Consider the following 23013-nt stretch of genomic DNA (forward strand, 5'->3'; position numbering starts at 1 on the left):
ATGCCACACTTAAAAGTGTTTAGTCATTTTCCAACTCCTATCAAAGTAGATATATAGGCCTGCTGTAAATTGCCTTTCATATGAATTCATGGTTTAGTTCATTTTTTAAATTAATATTTAATTTTAGCAAAAGTAATACATAATAATAAATTTTAATTTGTAATGCACTTTACATTTCAAAGAAATCTCAGTCAAAAAGACCAAAACATATGTATAACAAATTTGATATTTTTTATTGCAATGTAGATTAATTTATTGCTTGTGTTTATAAAAAAAAAAGAAAAAAAGGGAAAAGGACCTTCAAAAAATAATGGTAATATATAATCGCAATATTGAGAAAACATAAAAATCACAATTCGATTATTTTTTCCAAACCGTTCAGTCCTATACCATAGTGTGTATAAACCTTGGTCTATAGGAGCTTTCCTATGAATCCTCTCTCACACTCCAGCTGAATGTAATCCAAATGGCCGGTCTGCTGAGAACACCACAATGGGCTGTTAAGTGTGAAAACAATCATTTTGTGGCACCAAGAAGAAAGCGATGGGGAAGAAAGGTTTGGAGATTAGAAGGAGAAAACGGGTGATGTACGGGTTAGAGACTGACAGAAAGGCAACACGTCATTTGGAATTCACAGTCCGTTGTTCGGGCGTGCTGTGCCACGTTTGTGTCTGATCTTGCTTTGAATTCTAAAACACTTGAGTTGTACTCCCAAACTCCTTTCTTCTCTTACTCCTTGCATTTTCAAGTTCAGCTCCTAGGCCATGTTTCACTTTTAACCAAGCTATTATAGTAAGAATAGGTCCAGGGGTGCTTTGAGATATGAGTTTAACGCTCGTAATTCAAAACACTCAAATCATCTTTTCCAATCGAAATATACAGTATTCTGTACAATGCACACATAGCACATTCTGGGCGTGTGACAAGTTTAAAGGCCAGGCGTGGAACTGCCAAGTTGACCGTTTTGACTGAGCCATGCCATTCAAATGTACTGCAAAGTCATTTGAATGTATTGGTAAAGTCGTTCGAACGTATTGGTAACGGAATACTGAATATTTTTTTGATAGAAAAAAATAATTCAGTAAAACAGGAACAAATATTTAGAAAAACATAAAATAAAATAAAAATACTCAAAACAAAGCTCCCCCAAAAAATTAGTCAGAAAAACAGGAGTTTTTTTTTTGTTCTTCAAGTGAATGCAATACGCTTCCGTACAAAAATGTATCACACTTTTTAATTTTTTACCTTTTATTTTATTTTTATAAAAGAGCATATAGAAGGCTTCTGACATGAAGACGTGGCTTAAAGCAGTGGTTTTCAATCGCGGTCCTTGAGTCTTCCATAGCCAACACGAGTGTTTCAAACGATCATCTAATTAGCAAGCTTCGTATGAAGCCTAATAATGATCCTCAGCTGTGTTGGCTATGGGAGACAAGGAAAACAGGCTGGATAAGAGCAGAGTATAAGAGATCAGCCAGGGCCATGTTGCAAAAAGTGTTTTCACCAGGAATGTGAATAATGATGAAACTTGGCTATATTCTAATGCTAACTGCTGCAAAACGGAAACCAATGCAAATATACTTAATATTCTGTGGATCTTGCAAATCCAGTAAAACAGCTGGGAGCGAAGGGGGTTGCTTCAGTGAAAATGGCCGGCAGTGAATGAGTTACAACACGTTTGAACAACTTTCCCAATATATTCAAATGACTTTTCAGTTGGTTCGAATAAACTGCTTACTTCACATTGCCAGTCCCATGCCTCCATACGATACAGTACGTTCCTGAGTACAAAGCTGGCCTGTTACGGACCCCGTGATAGACTGAGGGAAAACTTAGCAAGACTTGAATATGGAGGGAAAAAAAACACAATCCCACAGTGCACAACGTTTCGGCCAAACGTTGCATAATTTATGCAACCGACAGCAATCGAGTAAATGCACATTTCGCTGGAGAACCACCACCAGCACAATTGCTACAAAAGCGACCGTGTTTTAACTGTAATCTCTTTCTGCCTGTCACTTTTTCGTCAACATCTTCTATTTCTTTATCATGTGAGAATTGGATTCATGTCCAGCTATGTACCAACATGAGCATCCTTCAGAGGAGGAGGCAACGAAGTGTTACATTTTCCCCTCACTGAATTTTATTCATTTGAATCCATGAAAAATACATGAGCGAGGCAAAGGCTAAGGCCACAAGACCGCATGGGCGCATTGCGTTAAGAAGGTTTGTCCGACTTGAGAAGTTATTACTTGCTGTTGTCACCAAATCAGTTGTCTGTGATACATATTTAGTTTGTACATTTCTGCTACATCAACGATTCCCCTCACGGCGCTCGCATTTGACATTGATTGACAGCGCTGATGTCCCTGAACAGCCTTCGGATCATGTTTGGAGTGTCAGTGCCAGCGTACTGTGGCGTGAGAATTTATTGGATAAGCCGGCACATGGGTGGGTTCGTATGAGAGGCCGACGGGGAGAAATAAAGAGCGCTCGTGCGACATATGTTTGTGTGTATCCATGCATGGGCTGGTTGAGAAAATACAAGTTGCAAAAAAGGTTTTCGGTGTTTTCATTTAAGCGTGTTTTTATTCAAGTCCAAGTAAAAGCACCTGACATGGGCCGTAATTATTAATGACCGCAGGCAACATCCCAACGTTATTATTCTGTCAACTTTTTCCTTCGCATGCATCAAACAAGGTGGGTGAGTAACGTACAAGTAAAAGCAATTTTAAAACACTCTCCAATTCCATCACAGTCGAAGCACTGAAGAGCATCTATTTTTGCTGAGTAACAACACAACACCTTGAGGCACTCGGCATATGGTTTCAATCAGCCTTCAAGCACAGATGCTTTATTTTGATGGTCTTTCTGGAAAAGCTTCAAAAGGTGTGATACAACTCTACAAATATAAATGTAACAACCCCGCGCCCCCCCCCCCCCAAAAAAAAGGTACTGAAGAAAAAAACTTTTATCACCAGTGATGTGACTACAGATGGTCATTTGAAATAGGACAGACAGCAAATCAAATTAGCTTGACACAATTTCGACATCAGTCAGGAGAAGAAAAGCATTTAGTGCCTTGGGTCTCATTCCTCAAGAAATGGTATCCAATTAAGATCAAACTGATGCCACCACAATCTGTTAATGGGCTGCTTTTGTTTGACTCGTGGAACATCTCAACTCTAGGTGGCCCTTTTACCTTATCAAAGGACACGGACTAATTCAATCGTAATGAAGTATCAGTTTGACTCGGTAAAATGTCTGTGCCTCGCAAGCTTACATGATGAGTCATAATTCCAGTGACCAGATGGCAGACATTCCTTGAGAACGCCTCCAACCTAAAGACTGTACTTCTCCGCCAGAGAGAGATGGTCTCGCAAGAAGCCAGTCCAATTTAGGTCAGGAAAATGCTGTCTTTCAGGTAAAATAGGAAACAGATGATATGTTCACAGAGCCACTACAACGCTGATCTTAAAAGTACACAAACAACAGAGACTGTTTTCGCCACGAGAACCGTTGACAGTTCGAGTTATTAAATGTGTTCAATGCTTAACTCATTTGCTCCCAAAAACGTATAAATATGTTATATTTTAAATGTTTTAAGTGTCCCAAACACGTATTGATAAAATGATGCTAGAGCAGACAGAAGACTTTGATGCAGCCTCTGAACTACAGAGAATGGGTGAAGCAATGCTAGTAATTGCAAAAACGGCCGCAGATGGCAGCAGAGTATAAGAGATCAACCAGGGCCATGTTGCAAAAAGCTCTTTTCCCCAGGGCTTTAAACAGGTCTGTAAATAATGGTGAAACTTAGCTATATTCTAATGCTAATTGCTGCAAAATGGAAACAGATACAAATATACTTTTTTTTCTTGACGAAAGAAGAGACTCTAATCTTTCTTTTGGTAGGTTCTATGTATAGTATAGTATATGTATGTTTATCCATAGCAATAGAACACAATATTCTGTGGGCCTTGCAAAATAAGTCAAAATCCAGTAAAACAGCCGGGAGCGAAGGGGGTTGCTTCAGTGAAAATGGCTGCGAGTGAATGAGTTAATAGTGTTACAAAGTATGTGGTTATTTTTTGCTTGCTTTCACATATAATTTTAAGATACTTTTACGCTAATCTTCAGTAAATTGTATGTTAGCATCAGCACTACAACTCCTTATGGAAAAAAATGGCTGACTTGCGATGAGATTTTATTATTATTATTATTATTACGTTAATTTTGCGTTAATTAAAGTTTCTTTAATGCCACAATTTCTTTTTAACACGCTATTAATGACCGCCCCTTGCTTGGAAAGCTTGTACTGGGGGAATTCTAGTCGCAACACAGCAGACATGGCCACATTAAAATTTTGCAGTAACAAATTTAATAATAATAATGCATATATTTGTGGAGACTGGGGTCAAATTGTATTTTACAATTTTTAAAATGTGCAGAACTTCACCAAATACTTCATATTAAAGATCAGATAGCTCTTAATATGAAAAGAAAAATACACTGAGCTGTCAGCAACGTTTTACAAATTAAATGATGCCATCTAGTGGCAGAAATTGACCTCAACACAATATCACACTGTTTTTTTGCAGTAAAGTACATCTTTTTAATTTCAAATCAATTTGATGAATTATTATGAAATTACTGCATCAATGACTAAAATATGCAGCCATATTTCTATTAGTTCAACATTTAATGTTAAACAAGAGTATGAAACTTGAGTGAGTTAACTATTTAAGTCATGTGGTTAATTCCGCTAAAAAAAATGACACCCCAAATTATTATTATTATTCCATTTTATTATTATTATTATTAATAATAATAATAATAATAACAATAATGTCTGATTGGTTACCTGGATACTAATATTAAACCATTCCTCTTGGGTGAAGGGGACACTTAAAGCTTTATTGATACAGATGCCTTCATCAGTTCTGCTTGTTGGTGCGATTCACACATTGAATCCTAATCAGTTTTATATATATATATATAATATTGTGTTGTCTCACTATACAGAGCGGAAAGAATACAGCATTGTACGTTCGCCACTTTGCTTTTACCGTTTTCCTGTCAGGAGTGATTCATTTGAATAAATGTCACATGTACTTGTACTCCTTTTTCTATATTCTGAGAATCCTTTCAGCCTTTGGTAAAAAATAATCAGCAAATCACAATGTCGAAACATAATGCCAGCTGTGCCTTTCCTCGTACGGGAAAAAAAAGAAGAAAATCGATAAAAACGGAAGCTTCCCAAACATCCTGTGTGTCAGGGACTTGTCATGTCAGACTTTGATCAGATGAGAATATTGTGGAGCGAGGAAAAGGGAGTTGGAGTGATGGAATAAATCAATAATGAGTTTACAGCAAGGAGATATGCTGCTGTCATTTGAAGCAAGTTTGTTTAACGTTTGCAATTAGTATTAGGACTACAAAACAGCAAACACTAATTTATTTATTACAGTATTTTTATTACATTATTACATTGCTATTACCTTTTTTATGCGTACAAGCTGAGTACAGTAACAAAATTGATTATTGTTATTCAGTACCACTGTTTGTTTAATGTTTGCAATTAGTATTAGGACTACAAAACAACAAACACTAATTTATTTATTACAGTGTTATTACTACATTATTAGTTTGTTATTACACATTTTTTATGTGTACAAGCTGAGTACAGTAACAAAATTGATTATCGGTATTATTTGTGTTTGTTTGCTGCATAGCTTCCCTGTAGTCCGCCAATATAACAGACCTCTAAACTAAATGGTATTATCAACATTATTAGGTGGCAAAATGTGCTAACATTGTTGCAAATTTAATTAAAAATTAATCCAGGTGTGTTTCACAACACTTAACAAGAACTCTTAGGTTTTGTTTTAATAAACATTTCACAGCAGTGATGGAAACGTCACACTAATCTCTGTAAATTACTTCTTACATCTCCAAATGGGTGTGCTGCTGTTTTTAGCAGTCCGACATTAGCATTACAATCAAGCACTTAATTTGCGCTGGCAAAACAAGCTGTAAGATATAGTGAAGAAGGAAGAGGAGGTAATGAAGAAACCTGAAGATCAAGGACGCGAGCCGTGATTGTGATTTGCCTTTCAAGTTCATTTCTTTGCATTCAATTTAGGATTCTCCAGACACAAAATGGGACAAATAATGATAAAAGATGTACTTTTCAATTACAGTGAAGTCATATTTTATGAAAGACATTTTTTTCTTCATGGTTTTTTTTTATAGCGTGATAATACATTTTTAAGCAGACATATTTGGTAATTGACCTGGTAATTGCAAAGTGACTGCGGGCCTGATGAGACCTTTAGTAGCGCCTCTATTAAAAAAAGGACCCGCCCCTAACCTTTTCCTTCAATGTCATTATAAGACAACATTGATAACCAAGACCTGACGTCTTCCATTACACGCCATCGTGGAATGACATTTTCAACAAGTCTTGTCAGCATCAGCTTTTGGCACACATAAAAATTGCCATTGAACTATAAAGTTAAATACGGTTATATAATTAAAATACATTTCTTGTTGATCCTATATTGTCAGATTTCCAAATGTCCAAAGTTTGTGCAATGGCTCTGATTCAATTTGATCCAATTTCAACACTTTTGCCACCCAGTAAACTAGGGCTGCTCGATTATTAAGAAAATAGTAGACAAATAGGACATTTTGAAACACTATAATTATGCAAGTTCCCTTTGGATTAAACAAAATTGATTACATTTGTTATTTTAAAATAAAATAAAAAGGTGCAAGTATATACATTTAAACAACTTAAACAACTCAAAATTAGTATGAATTAGGGGTGTCAGGCGAGTCTATGTTTTAATCGTAATTAATTGCATGACTTTAATTCACAAATCACAAATTTTATATCTGTTCTAAATGTACAATAAAATGTACAATAAAACATTTGTATAAGTTTTATACTCTTGTTAATATAAAAGTGGAAGAAAAATGTCATAATAGAAATATGGCTGCATCTTTTATTCATTGATACAGTAATTTCATAATAATTCATACAATTTAGTTAAAATTAAAAACATGTACTGTAACTGCAAATTTGTTTTTGTGTTGAGGTAGTTTTTTCTGCCACTAGATGGCATAATTGCATTTGTAAGACGTTGTTGATAGCTCAGTGCATGCATCTAATCTTTAACATAGAAGAAGTAACTTGTGAAATTCCGCACATTTTTTAAATGGTAAAATACAACTTGACCCCCAGTCTCTACAAATATATGCATTATTATTACATTTATTACTGCTAAATTTTGATGTGGGCGTGTCTGCTGCGTTGCGACTGGAATTCCTCTTGTACAGGCTTTCCAAGTAAGGGGCGGTCATTAATTGTGCGTTAAAAAAAATTTGTGTCGTTAAAGTAACTTAAATTAACTCAAAATGAACGCACTCATTTTGATACCCCTAGTATTATTATTATTTTTTTTTACGATTATACTGATTTTGTAACTGTGGAGTGTACTAATTGAATTTGTAATTGGATTTCGATTCATTGCACAGCCCCTACAATAAAACACAGCCAAATAAGAGATGATGCCTCTAGGAGAGTCTACTATCTAATGTTTTAAAGTGGACTATTAAAAATGCATTATTTTCCCCTCTTTTAGGAGCTTCCTGCAATTACTCCATGTGTTAATTTCTTGCCATCCTGGTTCCACTTCCTCTCTTACCTGTATGCACGCACACACACGCACACACACGCACACACATTTATCTGTCATCTCCGAATAGCAGATGGCTGCTTTCCGGCACCACATGGCCAACACTCAAGAGATGAGGGGAGTTCTTTAAGGAGAAAATTACTTTCAATCTGCTGTAAAAACGGCAGCTCCTCCTGATTTTTTTTTCTTCCCATCACCACTTTTGCCCACAACTAACAAGTGCTGCACCAGATCTATGTTTACAGTATCTTCAGTAGCTTCTGTTGTTTATCATGTAAATATGTAACACCTAATCAACATGTCATACAACACAACACAAGGTCATAACGTGAGATTATTAAAACGCTGCATGGCAGCACAATCAAATGGCTGAGAATTCCAGCTCATATCCTCGTTTTTTTTTTTAATTCCCAATTTCTATGGAGAGTCACATTCATTATTCATAATGGCACTCAGTCTGTGTGTGGTATCAGGATATGGAATAGCAGAGGGAGAATAGACGTTAGAAAGGGGGTTGATTATATTAGCGGTCTTTTTATGGATCAGTTCTATGATTTCATTCAGTTGTGATGGGCTGCAATAGATTAGATTAGATAACCTTTAAAACCAACATTTTTTTTCATTGGAATTCAGTTTAACATATGAAAATTAAAGCACTATACTTCATTACTATACAGTGGAATGTCTTAGGGCGAACGCAATCTGCTCCCATAAGAAGTGATGGAAATGGAATACAATCCAAGATCAAACTGTTGACATCATCAATTATTTATCAACGCTCCGGGTAACGTTTTAAGTAATGCTTTAACATTATGAAAGTCTAACAGTTTATCTGATTTATTGGTACACTTAGACAAGGAGATTGCACGTTTCCAACATAAAAAATAAAATAAAAAATAAATACAAATAAATAAATACATAAAATAAAAAAAAATAAAAAAATAAAAAAACACAACTTTTTGGGAACCACCATTTCGGAGAAAAAAAACAATCAGAGACAGAAGGTGTGACTGAGTCACACCTGTATCAGTCATTTTAATGCACTTTCTATCTTTCTTTCTTCACTATCCATCTATCCAACCATCCATCTGTCCATCCGTCCAACCATCCATCCATCCATCCATCCATCCATCCATCCATCAATCAATCAATCAATCAATCAATCAATCAATCAATCAATCAATCAATCAATCAATCAATCAATCAATCAATCAATCAATCAATCAATCAATCAATCAATCCATCCATCCATCCATCCATCCATCAATCAAGATAATAAGCTAGCAAGCTAGCAAGCTATCTATATAGATAGATAGATAGATAGATAGATAGTGACTTTATACATCCATTTTCACAATTGTGAAAGTAAAAGTGAAATCGACAATGTTATGATTGAAATCGGTACTCACAATGTGGAGCATGATGTAGTCACCCAGGCGCGGGGCACTGTCGATGCGAACGAGGATGCCGTCTTTGATGGTGGTGCTAAAACCTACCGCCAGCCGGTCTGTCCGCGTGCTGGGCCTTTCATTATTAGGCCACGTGTATGTGATCAGACCCCCACCTTTTCCGAAGATGTAGGTGGTGCCAGCTGTGGAAACACAAGAAAAATGATCAGGACTTTTTTTGTGGTGGAGAAATGCAGTTACATAAAAAACACATATTGTAATACATTTGGGCAAAACATTATCCAATTTCTTCCAGTCAGCCCATATTTGGTGACTTCACTTTTATCTTAATATATCCATGGCCTATCCAGCTCTTATTGTAATTATAGCCCCATCCCTGAGAATGAACCAAGTAAGTCTCCCAATATGCATGTATCATATACGAGATCAGGAAGTAAAGAACGGGCAGAAAACGGGGAGAATACATTGCCATGGGTAAACAAAAAAAAATTGGAACCAGTAGGGCGAAAAGAAACTAAAGCCTTCAGTTTGATCTCGCTTGGCCTGAAGCATTATATTTAGTTAGCCCCCCCCCCCCCCAATCTTTTTATAATTGCATAAAAAGAGAAACGTCCATATTTTTGCTTTGATGATTGAAGATGTTTCCTAAATCTTCTTGAGCCACTTTATCCACGTCGTTTACATTTGCATTTGAGCAAGGAGACTCAAAATATGAAAGATCAATATGAACCTCCTGGCCAGCCTTAAAAACTAAAGGGCTGTCTACCAAAACATTCAAAAGTGTTGTAGTGACCAATCGTGTCTTTGCATCAATGCTTTTATTTCTCATCCTCCTCTGTGTTTCTCACTCCATTCCAAGTCACCTAAACATCTGCTTTGTTGTGATGCCTGTCCAGCTGTCTCACTTTCCCCCCCATGAAGCAGCCGAGATTGTGCTCCGTGGTCCGTAACACCCCGGAGACTACACAAACATATGGAGGAGGGCAAGTAACTCAGACTTGTGAGGCTCCACCCACCAGACGAGTGTCTGTTTGCCCGCAGACACGCAAGCAGGTCAGGGTTTTGCAAACCTCAGGGGCCACACATGCAAATTGCAAGCTCACGTCGTCTTCGTTATGACAAAATGTCCTCAGTGGGTTTAAGACATCTGTTTGCTTGCGTCTAAGTAAAACATCCTAAGTAAATACGAGACAAAGTGGAATGCTATCAGTTGAATGCTAACATTTGAATGCAGGTTTTTATTATGTAAATTGGAAGATAAATTTATTTAAATTTAAATGACAAATGAATAAAAAGAAAACTTCCAATCTTTCTAAGGTGGAATCAGAGAAATTATAATCCCTTGGTATCGAACCCTCAAATGTACTAAAATGTGGTCCAAGCGGGGTTTGAACTCACGCCATGGATATATTTGTAATGTACAGTCGGAGGTGGGATTCAAACATGCAACCTCCTGGTTACTGGACAATGCACTTTACCAACTGTTTCACCGAGCAGTATCAGGCACCTGGCAATGACGATCACTTGTACGCATGGAGGTGGGCGTGGAAAAAGTTCTATGTCCGTCCCATTGAAAATGAACGAGGAAAATTTGATATCTAACATTAAATTATGCAAATATTGTAAATCATGTGGAATCAGACAATATATGCCCCGGGAGGCGTACATTTTTGAAGCGACGGTATAAATCGGAAGTATTATTTGGGAGTTGTTAAAACAAAAATCACAACAACATATGTGTGAATGCTGCCACAAATAACCATCGTAGTCACTCGCTGGCATTTGTGAAATTGAAGCAAATGTTGACTTTGTGTATCACCTGCTTAAAATAGCACATTTCCTGAATGGCGAAGCATCGTGCCGAAAACACGACGGACGCCAGAAGGACAGCAGATAGCAGCCTGCAGCCACATTGCAACGGATGTGGCCCTCACTGTCTCGTCGCCTCAAATTTCTTCTTGCCAAAAGAGTTTACGCAGACTTGCGATGTGCTTCCCCGGCAAACTTCCCAATCACATCTAGCACACGCTATTTCTTCTGGAGGAGAAGACGATGACGAGCGGCAAAGATACAAGCACCCCAGGGAGCCAATTATCACATTGAGGAGATTTACTTAGCGTTTCTGGAGGACAGTGTACGAAGGCCTGAAACGCAACACAGGAAGCCACACACAAACTAGTGACGCACACAAGGCGAGGCAGACGGGCGCATGGCAGCACAAATGCACATCGTGATGCTCAAGCATGAAAAAGTGTGCAAACACGTGCGCACGCACACCCAGCGAGGACATGATGCCCTCTCACATACAATCAGTGTGGCTGATTACGTCCGCAAATAAGAAGACAGCGAGCCCGAGATCTACAAAATGTGGCAACTTTGCCTTCTGCTGCTTGGGCCCACGCTGCAGCAGCACTTTCCACTGAACTGCATCATTTTCAGGCGTTGACTACATTACACTTAGCGGCTTTTGTGGCTCATGCACATGTTTGCAACACACTCAATGGCCTTCCTATTGCCATTGCAAAATGCTTGTAAATATGCAACTACTGTAAAACCCTGTGGGTAACACTCATTTTTTTTTGCAAGAAAAAAAACAACACATCCCAAATCGAGGTTATAATAAATAATTTGTTCGGTGCCATATATATACAGTATACCAAGGTCATTTGCCCACATTTTTTTTCAGAAGTGTGTATCAAATTTGCATTAATCAGTATGAAAGAAGTAGCTGTCAGCTGAGTGATGACCTCTGGTTAAAACGTTTACCAGTATCTTGGGGTTGTTAACTCATTTGCTCCCAAAACATATAAATATGTTCTATTTTAAATATTATCATACTCCCAAAGACGTATTTATATATTTTTTTGTTTGTGTTTTTTTTTTATGCTAGAGCATACAGAAGGCTTTGATGCAGCATCTGACCCGAAGACGTCGCTTAAAGCAATGGTAATTATTGCAAAAATGGCCAGCAGGTGGCAGCAGAGTATAAAAGACCAACCAGGGCCATGTTGCAAAAAGCTCTTTCCCCCCACTGTTCTAAACAGATTTGTGAATAATGATTAAACCTAGCTATATTCTAATGCTAATTTCTGCAAAATGGAAACAGAAATATACTTTTTTACCTGATGAAAGAAGAGACTCTAATCTTTGTTTTGGTAGGTTCCATGTTTTTATAGCAATAGAACACAATATTCTGTGGGCATTTCAAATTCAGTCAAAATCCAGTAAAACAGCCGGGGAGAGAAGGGAGTTGCTTCAGTGTAAATGGCTGCGAGTGAATGAGTAAAAAAAATCACATTTAATACACAATACAAAAAACGCAATATGCTTCAAATAGTGTAATTAAAAGAATAACACTCAAAGAGTCAAAGAGATTTAAAAGCAAAGTAAAGAAATAAAAAAATGCTTACCAAAATTACTATAAAGACTGTACAGTACAAGAACAAGATAATAAAAAAAAACACATACACAATAAAAAAAAAGGAAAAAAGATTCTCATGGGTATGAGAAAATTTAAATAATGACAGACAGGTCAGTCCACCTCTGGTTTTTAACCCGAATTTAAAAGCATTTACACTTTATTGGTATGTTTCGAATCATTATTCAAATTTTATATTTTGTTTTTATTTTGCCGTCTTACTATGACGTTCTGTTGTATTTTTGCAATGCTCTTATCTGTTTTATCTTGACTTTGTATTGCTTTGTAATTTGTATTTAATGTATTTATGTATAGTGGACTACAGATGCAAATTATCAACTGCTGCTAGAATCTGCAACTTAATTTGTTGTTCATTAATGTGCATTGTCCCTTTCAAATAAAATGAAATGAAATATTATTCACATTTAGGATATCAGCAAATCGGGGGGACCATATTATACACAAGTGCAGAGAACCCCCTCTGCTTTTTTAAGCCCAGTTTAAAGTGTAAAATCATATGCACACACACAGAGAGCCCATTTTTGTTATATCTGGGTTTGTTCAAGGTCGTAACATTACAAAGACATTTGCTAGATGTTTGTCAACAGTTTTAATATTTTTTCCTGTTTCAAATTCAACATTTCTTGGCGACAAGAAGTACATTTGGAAACTATTAAAACGGCTGCTGAACGTCTTTGCAACCTTGGACGAACCCTGACAAAAAATTTGCTACGTGCACACACCTTTGCGAGATACTCGAGATATCGCCCTAAGGGTGATTATTATTATTATTTGTATTATTATACATGGGTACATGTTATTTATGGGATTTTCTGGTATTTCTCCCATTTGATGCATTTAAACGAAAAAAAAAAATATGTTATGAGATGTGAAAACTACCAGTTCCCTTAAAATGATAAGTGGGAATGATAAGGGGACTTTCATCTTCATTATTTTGCCCATTGGAAGCTTATTTGAATATAGACCTTCCATTTATTTTCGCATATGAAAGAGAGAACCCCCCAGCCCCCCCCACCACCACAAATTCTTCTACATTCAGCAACAATCTTGAAAACTGAACGCCACACAACAAGAATCCCCCCCCCTCCCCCCACTATGACCCAAAATAATTGGTATTGGTCTACTGCCTGTCTGTGTGGAGCCGTGATTCATTGCATCTGCGCTCTGCCTCCATTTAGAGACTCTCACTATAGGAGGAAAGCTTCAGTCAAAGTCATGGCCTCTATTATCCAAGTGGACCCATGAGGCAAGGAAGACCAGACTTAAGGTCAGGACACCTGTCTGCGGAACAGAACCATGTCTTGTCCTTTAAGACCCTTTGTGACACAATTCGACTACATAGGAGAGAGATGGAAGAATAAAGTAGTAGACAGAGATAAATTATGGAAACTTTGTTTTATTTGTTATTTTTATAAAGATATAATAACTCAACGTATTGATACTAGGCCGAGAAAATATTTTGAAATGCAGAGTAGTAGACCAAAATGTATCCCGCAGGGACTCCTGGAGTTTCTCAAGTATTTATATAAGCAAGTGGATAGAAAACAAAACTGTGCATTTGCTTCAAAAAACATCACACTTAAGCCAAAACTGGAGAAGACATTTTTGTCAATTATGTTCAATGCATCCCCGTTGGACACAATTCAAATTATGAACAGGCATGTGAACACATTCTCCTCAAAGCAATGCTATCTGTCAGCAGCAAAAAGAGGCGAGCAGATGCTACGGTACACGTTTGTAAAAAGCGCCTAATTACTCCAGTCCAGCCCTCACAATCAAACTGTAATAAAGCCTTCTGTTTGGAAGCAGCTGCTAGCGTTGATAGCCATTGACAAAGTCTGTACCGAGAAGCGCGGAACGTGTTGATATATATTACAGTATAATATGTAATGTGTTTATGCAAATGTGTCTATAAAGAAAATCATTTCCCCATTTCACCGACCAGGCAAGAAAACACAGCAGGGTAATTGGTCTGGATGAAGCCATTCAAATGCACTCACATATGCAATCATTACATCGGACTTACTTACAAACATGTTTATTAAGCTTTAGAAAGCTGTCTTAAAAAAAATAAAAGTGTGATTCTCCTGTCAAGCTTCAGTCACGGGCAATTATCGGGCTTGTTGTCCTCACCGCAATAAACAGTGAAGAACAAAAGCAAGCTAGGGAGGGGTGTAATCACTAGGAATCATCTCCATTTTACAACCTCCTATTTCATAATTCATATTTCCAACTGTTGCCTCTCCCCTCAGGGATGGAGTGAGGGATGGCGTTGATGGCTGAGTGGCTTTTGCTCTGTGTGTGTGTGTGTGTGTGCAAATGATTTCACGCATTAATAGAATTTCAGCAGAATACACTCTGGCACACGATAGGTTGTATGGAGCTGTTGTCACTACTCGTGGAAGGAAAATGTTCCATTGCTCGTTAAAAAAAAGGAATATGATAATAATAATAATAATGATGCATCGGATTTATATGGATGAAGACCACCATGGTATGATTAGTGTCTTTGGAAAGCAGGACTGTCTGTTTCTTGAATATAGTAAGCTCTGGCAAAGCCAAATTGTAATATGAAACTGATAAATGTTCTCTCAAATTCGCTCTTAAGATATAGTTCCTAAAGAAACTATGTCAGATTCAGGTCATTATTGGCCCCTAATCCAATCAAAACTTCACTTTTGTCGGTTGAAGTCACGTTGCAGTTACTTAGTGGGCCGAAGCACCAGGCAGTGCGAAGGTCCTCCTGGAATTGCTGTTTGTTCTTATTCAATCTGCTTTTGGGGGGCCTCAACATTATTCAAAATGCGCCAAATCAGCGTAATTTATTTTGCATTTAAGCGGGCCTGAACACAGACACTTAAACCATACTTAGTGGTTCAACGATCAACAAAATATTTGGTAGATCATAAAATGACACACAAGTAAGTCTCAAAGACCCATGCAAGGTATTACATAGGAAGATGGGCATTATGATCTTGAGCAATGGGTATTTGTCCAAATAAGTCTCAATATGAAGCAGGTATCCAAAAACAGATGGACCACACTAAATTGAAAAGCTTTATGCACCTAATGTGAATTGAAAAAAAAAGAAAAAAAGATCTATATCAACAACCACAGAATCCAAGAAAGCACAATGACCAGTTACTCTCAACCATGCTGGTGAAAAGTTCAAACATATGCTATTGAGTTTTTGTCGAAAAATCACGGATGACTGAATTGCTGATAAACCCGAATAGGTGCTGGACTGGATCCCAAAATCCTGATTCGCTCGTTGTGCTGACGTCAGCAAACAACTTCCGGTTGGATTCGTAACATATTTCCTGGAAAATAAATAAAATTTGACCTAAATAGTCGATGGATCAGACTTATGTAGTTCCCAAAGCATTTTACAAAGCCTAACATTCAATAATTTTAAAATGTATTAATATAATCAGCTAGTGTACATTGAGGCCAACGGTAGAATCTGAGTGGGTCATTGCACACTTTGGTGTTGTAAAATAGTGGTAAATAATCCTGGTGGCAAACATCTTGAATGCCTGAAGGGTTAGCCTGTATGTTACTTGGTAGCTAGCTGGGGAGACCATAGATATGTCAGCTAAAGACAGCCTTGGCTGCATGATGTTGTGCACATAGCCGCCATTGTGGATGTGTTTGGCCCCAAGTTCATTATAACTCATTAGATTCTTAAGCAATGTTGACGCCGTTTAGCTTGTTACAAACATTAGAGATGGTAAATTCAGGTCCAGAAAGTAAAAACCCTGCCACAGTTTGGCTTTAGCCACAGGTGCTTCTACTCAACTGGCAGGTAAACAAGCTCGGGTGAGTAGGAGCACCTGTGGCTACACCTCAACTGTGGCAGGGTTTTTACTTTCTCCAACGATTGTTTCCCATCTGTGGCAATCGTACTTAGTCTAGAAATTGTGTTTTTGATTCCTTTCAGGTATTGAAAATGTCAAAGTAAAAAAGATCAAATACATGAAAGAAATAAATCTATGTTACTTTACTCAGGCTGAACATGCTCAAAGCGGATTGTAAGGATAACTCTCTTCATAGCAAATGCAACATGCGGCGGCAAAGCGCAAGCAGCTTCTTGCTTGGGTTGCCAAGCAGCACCAGAAGCCCGAGTGATAGCGGGAGCCGCTGGGCAGCAGCCCCATTCAGCAACTCAAGTCAAAATTGTTGACAGAAGTGTTTGTGCCACGGTAAGTACAGAGAAACTTCTGTCTCTCTGATTTATTGCGGACAGTCGGTTGGAACAGCAGTTATATTGAAGCATACTCTACAATTGGAAGAAGATTCAACAACTTGGGCAACACAGGTTTATAAAAATTTGAAATTTGTCAAATCTTTTGTCATTACTGCAGGATACTTAACTCACTCTCCTATTGTGTTATTGCTGTAGATGTTACGGAGGGTTTTAACAGTCTGATGAAGTCAGCTCCAGTGGCTTGGAAAGGAGAAGGAATGACAAAAAGGATTCCATAGGCAGGGCAGGAGGGAGGGAAGACCGGGTGATACTGAGATCCATGCAGCATTCGAGGATACAAAGAAAACCTGTCTGCTGCCTTTAATGCTGCGGCGGTAGAATTTTTGGCGAGAGATAACAGGGATCAAAAAGCGAGTGAGAACGCTTGAGTCAAAGAAGAGCACAGACAAAGGAAAGCAGCAAAGGCAGGACAATGTCATCCTGAGATGGCTAAACTATTTGTAGCGCTTGGCCATCTGCAAACCAATCCCTTAAATCTGACTGACAATTCTTTCCATCCCAAAAATATATACAATCTGTTGATTTTCTTCCAAAAATTGGGACAAAAGTTTCTCCCTGAATTCCCGTCTTTCATAATGCATGAGGATGTAAGGGAGAGTGTGTGAGGCATATCACTTGAGAGACAGATCACCCAAAACCCTGCAGAGGATTAGGCCAAGAAGATCCCCAAAATAATAAGCCATTCAAAGATGGCTCAGACTGGAAGTATCATTTATAATTGAATCTTGGGGCCGGTTTGAATCCCTCTTTATACTTTCCTTGTTTGTCTTTGCAATGACCCAAAGGCCCCCACCCTAGACAACAATTGTAGGTTCTGGGCTACAATTGTTGTACATGTTTCGATCTGTACTTGATTTACTTTAAATTAAGTTTATCCCCCTTGTTACAATAGACAATCATATATCCTGCTGTGGGATGAAGGTCATGCGTCAAAAACATATGAAGAAAGACCTTACTGTTCTACTGAAGCAGATAGCATTGCAAAGTCATTTTTCAGAACATGTCAACAAACTGCAGTGGCAAATGGATTTTGACATTTGCCTCAGATTGGCTGCGCGCAGAATGTAACGAGCCAGAAAAGATTGACTCTTTGTCAAACTGACTGCCGCATTTACACTGAGCAACCATCTCAAATTTTTTTTGCATGCTAGTTAACTTGTGTTCATTTCAAAACAGTGATAAATTACCTCTGGAACTTTGTCACCTCAACTTGAATTGTCGTACACACAAATGTATTATTATTATTATATGTTATTATTATCAGAATGTAGAGGAATAAATAATTAGCATATTTTATCAATCAGCTGTAATCTCTTCTTGGAAATCACCAACATCCCAAAATTTACTAAAACGAGAGGATGTAAAGGGAATGCAGTTATTAGATGAGACCTTCTATGAACGGCATTTCGGCCAAACTGCAATTCAGCTTACCTGATCTGGCTTGTGTTTTTCGGTGTTGTGTAGTGTACAGGCAGAGAGACCGGAATCAGCATTGGATTTGAATGAAACTTGGTGTACTTGTTGGTAGTGATGGCACAAAGCAAAATCTCAAATTTGAGGTCAATCAGAGCAGAGGTTTGGAAGATATGGCCTGCCAAATTTGGACACTTTCTGTAAAAAAGGTGCGTGGCTGCCTTCCTTTGAACACATTACTCAGGAACTACTGTGTCAATCTTCACAAATCAGGTATTGTTGGAAAGGGAATTCAACAAGGATTCTAAATCTGAAGACAGCTGCATATTTTAGTAACTTGACCTTTCGACCTATAATTTGACTTTGACCTTTGTGGATCATTTTCCATGAAACATAATCTCTCACATTCACAAAACAAACATTTTTTTTCTTTAAATACCAATAAGGAGTCAAAGTATACACACCCTCAGATATTCATGGTAAGGTCATAAGGTCAAATATACTTGGCTGGTGTTACAATTAATTAAGTCTCAAGTAGTTTGCGATGTAAAGAACATAGTATCAAGTATGGAAAGTTGAGCTCCATCAGGGCAATGCTAACTCCTCCAAGTAGCATTACAGTAGTTTGTTCAATACAAAAGAGGCACTGAAATATTTCTCCCATCTAATAAAATGAACATGTAAAAATACAACTGGAAAACATAATAAGCTAAACTCTACTGTTTGATGGCAACAAGGCTTAAACTATTGGATTTAATAACTGTGAAGAGTGTGTAACATTGGATTGGAACATTTGACGTGCTGTCTATCGGGTCCGTTCCGTTTCTTTTTATGGAAGTGATGAAAAATATACTAATGACCACATATCACCAATCATCGCCTTATGAAGTGCGCCACCTTGACAACTTAAATGGAACCTTGCAGTATTATCTCAAACAGCAGGGGACTTTATGGACAGGCTTGTATAGTTGAGTGGCACTCAGAACTGCAGCTGTTAATGCCCAGAGTGAACATACACGACACTGAGACTGGAGACAATTACAAGAAATACGGATAAGGAAGTAGCAAAGCACAATGAAAAACACATTCAAGTCTTGGTGTGGGATCAGAATATGGGGTTTACAATGTCCCCAAATAAATTGATTTCATTTTGAAAATCAGCAGGATCCAAAGTGGAAGCTAATGGCTGATGAGGTAGTGATGCATAAAGTCAAGGCACATCTGTTTGTGGTATGTTTGACATAGTTTGGTGTGTGGGTGTGCCTATTGATCTCAAGAGCAGCTTTAGCTGAAGTTGCTGCGATAAAGTTGGGAAGGCTCAGTGGAATTTAGAGGGCATTGGGATGGAACAAGCTGGCCACTCAATATCTTAGCCTAATTAAGGGCCAAACCAAAAACTCACTGTATGCAATTGAAAGTGAGAAAGATTCGCTGATGCTCGGGGGAGGTTAAAACAGTGCTTGTACGGCTATATTCTAGATTGTGCTTTAAAAAAACAAAACAAAATAATCTTTTAAGTGAATAAACTAGTTGGATTTAGCAAATAATATCCTGACAAATGTTCAAAGAGAATACTGTAGCAGATATCTAATAAAAGGTATCCACGTTCCAGCTGTAATTGTGGGAATGCTGGAAGCACTTTTCCATCTAAATGAATGGAGGGTACTGCATGCCTAGGTGGCGCTATTGAGTGAATTAAAAAAAAAATTTTCAATTGGATATTATTAGTTACACTTTTCCATCTAAATGAATGGAGGGTACTTTCAGATAACACTTTTTCCGCTTCAAAAATTCACGCCTCCTTGATTGAAGTGTTTTTTTTTTAAATTCATCTATCTTTCAACTACAATTAATACTTTGTAATTTTCACATAATTTATCTTTCAATTTACTTCATAAGCATTCAGTTTGGCATTCAGCTTCCAGCATTCCCACGCAATTTCTGCAGAAATTGCACTTAGTCTAGTTAGAATCAGAATTGTGACATGTCGCAAAGAGATGAACTCAAAGATCTAAAATGTATTCCACATACATACACATTAATACCATTTATCTCAAATATTGTTCACAAACCAGTCTAAATCTGATAGTGAGCACTTCTCCTTTGCTGATTAGCGCACAGGTGTAGCCTAGACTACCTACAATTGATATGGCACACCTGTGAGGTGGGATGGATTATCTCGGCAAAGGAGAAATGCTCACTATCACAAAATGGGAGCAAAAACAAAAGTGTTGCATTTATAAATTTTGTTGAGTATAAGTAAATCAAGAGCTACCGCATGCCTTTCTACCATATTTTGCCTTCACCTTTCCCGATTGGCCTTTCTTCCTAACTCAATTTTCTTCTGAATATATATCTCCATTCCCCCCGTACCAGCCAGCTCCGGTTGCTCCCTTTGAAGATGTACTTAGCCGCACTGACGAGAAATTTAAAGCAAGTGATGGCAGCTTTCAACAGCTCATGAAAGGCAAAAGAAATCTTCCTCTCCCTGTGAGTGAAATGGATGGGGGGGGGATTGTTGCAGGGCTATGGGCAGCAGGGACAAGGACTCTAGGCAGAAGCTTACTTCAATCCCTCAGCTGCACTTAGCAGCACACATTTCAGCTCACACAACACACATGAACATGAGCAAAATGTAATGAACAGACAAACAGTTAGCTTTCTATGGTTTTGTAGTATCGGTGCACCTCAGACGCTAGTTTATCAAAATGAATAACTGCAGATGCATAAGGGTTTGAAAAGAAACATCTATGTGATCTGCATTGCTTCAATGTCTTGCGGTCGAATGGCAAGTTCACAGGAACCATTGAGAGTCCAGACAGGAGTTTTTGTTATATCAAAAGGAAGACTTCAATGCATGGGCGGAGCCAATAGGGCAACAAGTGTCACGGTCACACAGAGCACCACAGGGTCCCATTTTACGGCAGTGTTGGATTATGAATACAGATAAAGATGTGTTTGACTGCACATACAGACAATAAATAACAACACATACTATCTAAGATAAATCGGTTTGGACTTCTAAAATGGCTTTTTAATGTTGTCTTGCTTTGGGTGAAGGGTAACTTGCAACTAAGAGCCATTGGTTCAGCGACACTGCTGATTGGCTGGCGATCCTTCTGTGATTGGTTAGTGAAAATAATGTAGTAGGACACCAACATTCTTGTTTGACAATTCACACATGCTTAGGTGGTAATACTCTTATAGTAGAACAAAAGATTCACTGACAGACTAATAAACCTTGACATTTGTTGCCAGAGCAATTGTTTCAAATTTTTAAAGCTAATTTACAGAAAATCTGCAAAACAGACATGCGACTTATGCCCATTTCCATCCCATCTGTTCTTCTTTTGCGAATATTGAGAGGGGACTCCGCTGCTGTAGGTGGCGGTAGACACCATAGAGATGGGATCCACCAGTAATTTGAAAGAAGAAGAAGAAGAACAAGAAGCGACTGCGCCATGTGATGATGTCATATAAGTTTGCTTTTGTAATTCTTGATAAACCGTAGCATTACTTTGCTGTTTTCCATCTAAAATTGCATTAATATTCTCTTCTTTAATTAATTCCAAAAAGATTTGTTTCGTCCCCCCAAACATACCTTACTTTATCGTCTGCCATTGCTTTGTGAGTACAAACGTACGTGTGACGTAATATCCGGTCAAAACGTGCGACGTGTATCCGGTCTTGTCAGCGTTTATTCGCAAAACCAAAATCCAACCCCTCTAAGTGTAAAAACTTTTTAGCGAATTTTGGCCCTTTTTTGATTTTCTAGCGTTTCCATTCAGTTTTATTTTCGCATTTCTTGAAAATTCAAATAAAAATGGGTGGATGGAAACCCGACTATTGAGATGACAATTTGTGACCAAGAATCAACTCATATCTTTCACAATTCTACAACACCACCAAAGAGATTGCACATCCTCACTGAAAATGAAGGTGGATCATAAATCCAACATACTCACATAAAGTCAATTGCCAGATAAGGGCACGTCCAGTTGATGCAGTTCCACCATAATATATTATATTAATATCCAGATTGAGATGCCTCAACTTGATCACTAGGTTGAATGCACTCGGGGGGACTAATAGGTGGGTCCAGTTCAAGCAGTTCAGAAGAAAAATCAAACCAATTTCTTAGTCACACTTCACCTCCAGTAATATTGGCATAGATGATGACAAATGACTCCAAAATAAGTGCAAAATATTTGAGGACAGGCATCCATAAGTGTAGTCGAAGGCCAATTAATTTAATTATTCAATGTAATCTCAGAGAAGCACTACAGTCCCCACAAAGTCATTATAACGGGCAAGTTGCACTCCCTTCAACAGAGAGGAGCATATAGTATGATTTCCAAGAAAACCAAGACATAAAAACGATCACTTTACATGAGCAAGAGAGCTACGATGACAGAAATGACTGGAGGGCATCTTCTATCTTACAAAAGCAGAATATATAGTGTACATTTGGAGAACTAGCTTACCTGACAAACAGCTGAAAGAAACGATGAAGAGAAAACATTCCAAATTTCTTCAAAAGAAAGATTTTATCCTGTCAAAAATGACATTACTTTGATCAAGCTAAACCTTGCTTTTGTTCTGTCAGGTACATAACAAGCACTTTTGCCAGTAACTGTTTCTTCATATTGAGTGTTGATTGCTGTCAAGTGTTGAGATGAGGGAAATACTTGCATGGATTACTTTTAAAAAGTAAAACAATAGCAATGTTCTCAAGTACAATTTTTATATAATCCACAGAAGAGGAATGACTTTCGAATGTTAATG

The 23013-nt window shown here is 37.8% G+C and overlaps 1 protein-coding gene across 15 annotated transcripts in view; it reads right to left on the bottom strand.

Moving 5' to 3' along the window:
• nrxn3b (neurexin 3b) overlaps positions 1-23013 on the bottom strand; it is a 266978-nt gene that overhangs the window by 63023 nt on the left and 180942 nt on the right. For all 15 annotated transcript variants that reach the window (XR_015091007.1, XR_015091006.1, XM_086061874.1 and 12 more), the window contains one exon: positions 9110-9291. Coding sequence is in view for 13 of the 15 variants with exons in the window: in XM_086061874.1 (XP_085918000.1) it covers positions 9110-9291 (182 nt within the window). In the remaining 2 variants the exon portion in view is untranslated. The remainder of the gene's footprint in view (positions 1-9109; positions 9292-23013) is intronic.

This window comes from Leptonotus elevatus, chromosome 18 (genome assembly GCF_054856555.1).
Source record: "Leptonotus elevatus isolate MCC_2025b chromosome 18, RoL_Lele_1.0, whole genome shotgun sequence".
NCBI classification, from domain to species: Eukaryota; Metazoa; Chordata; class Actinopteri; order Syngnathiformes; family Syngnathidae; genus Leptonotus; species Leptonotus elevatus.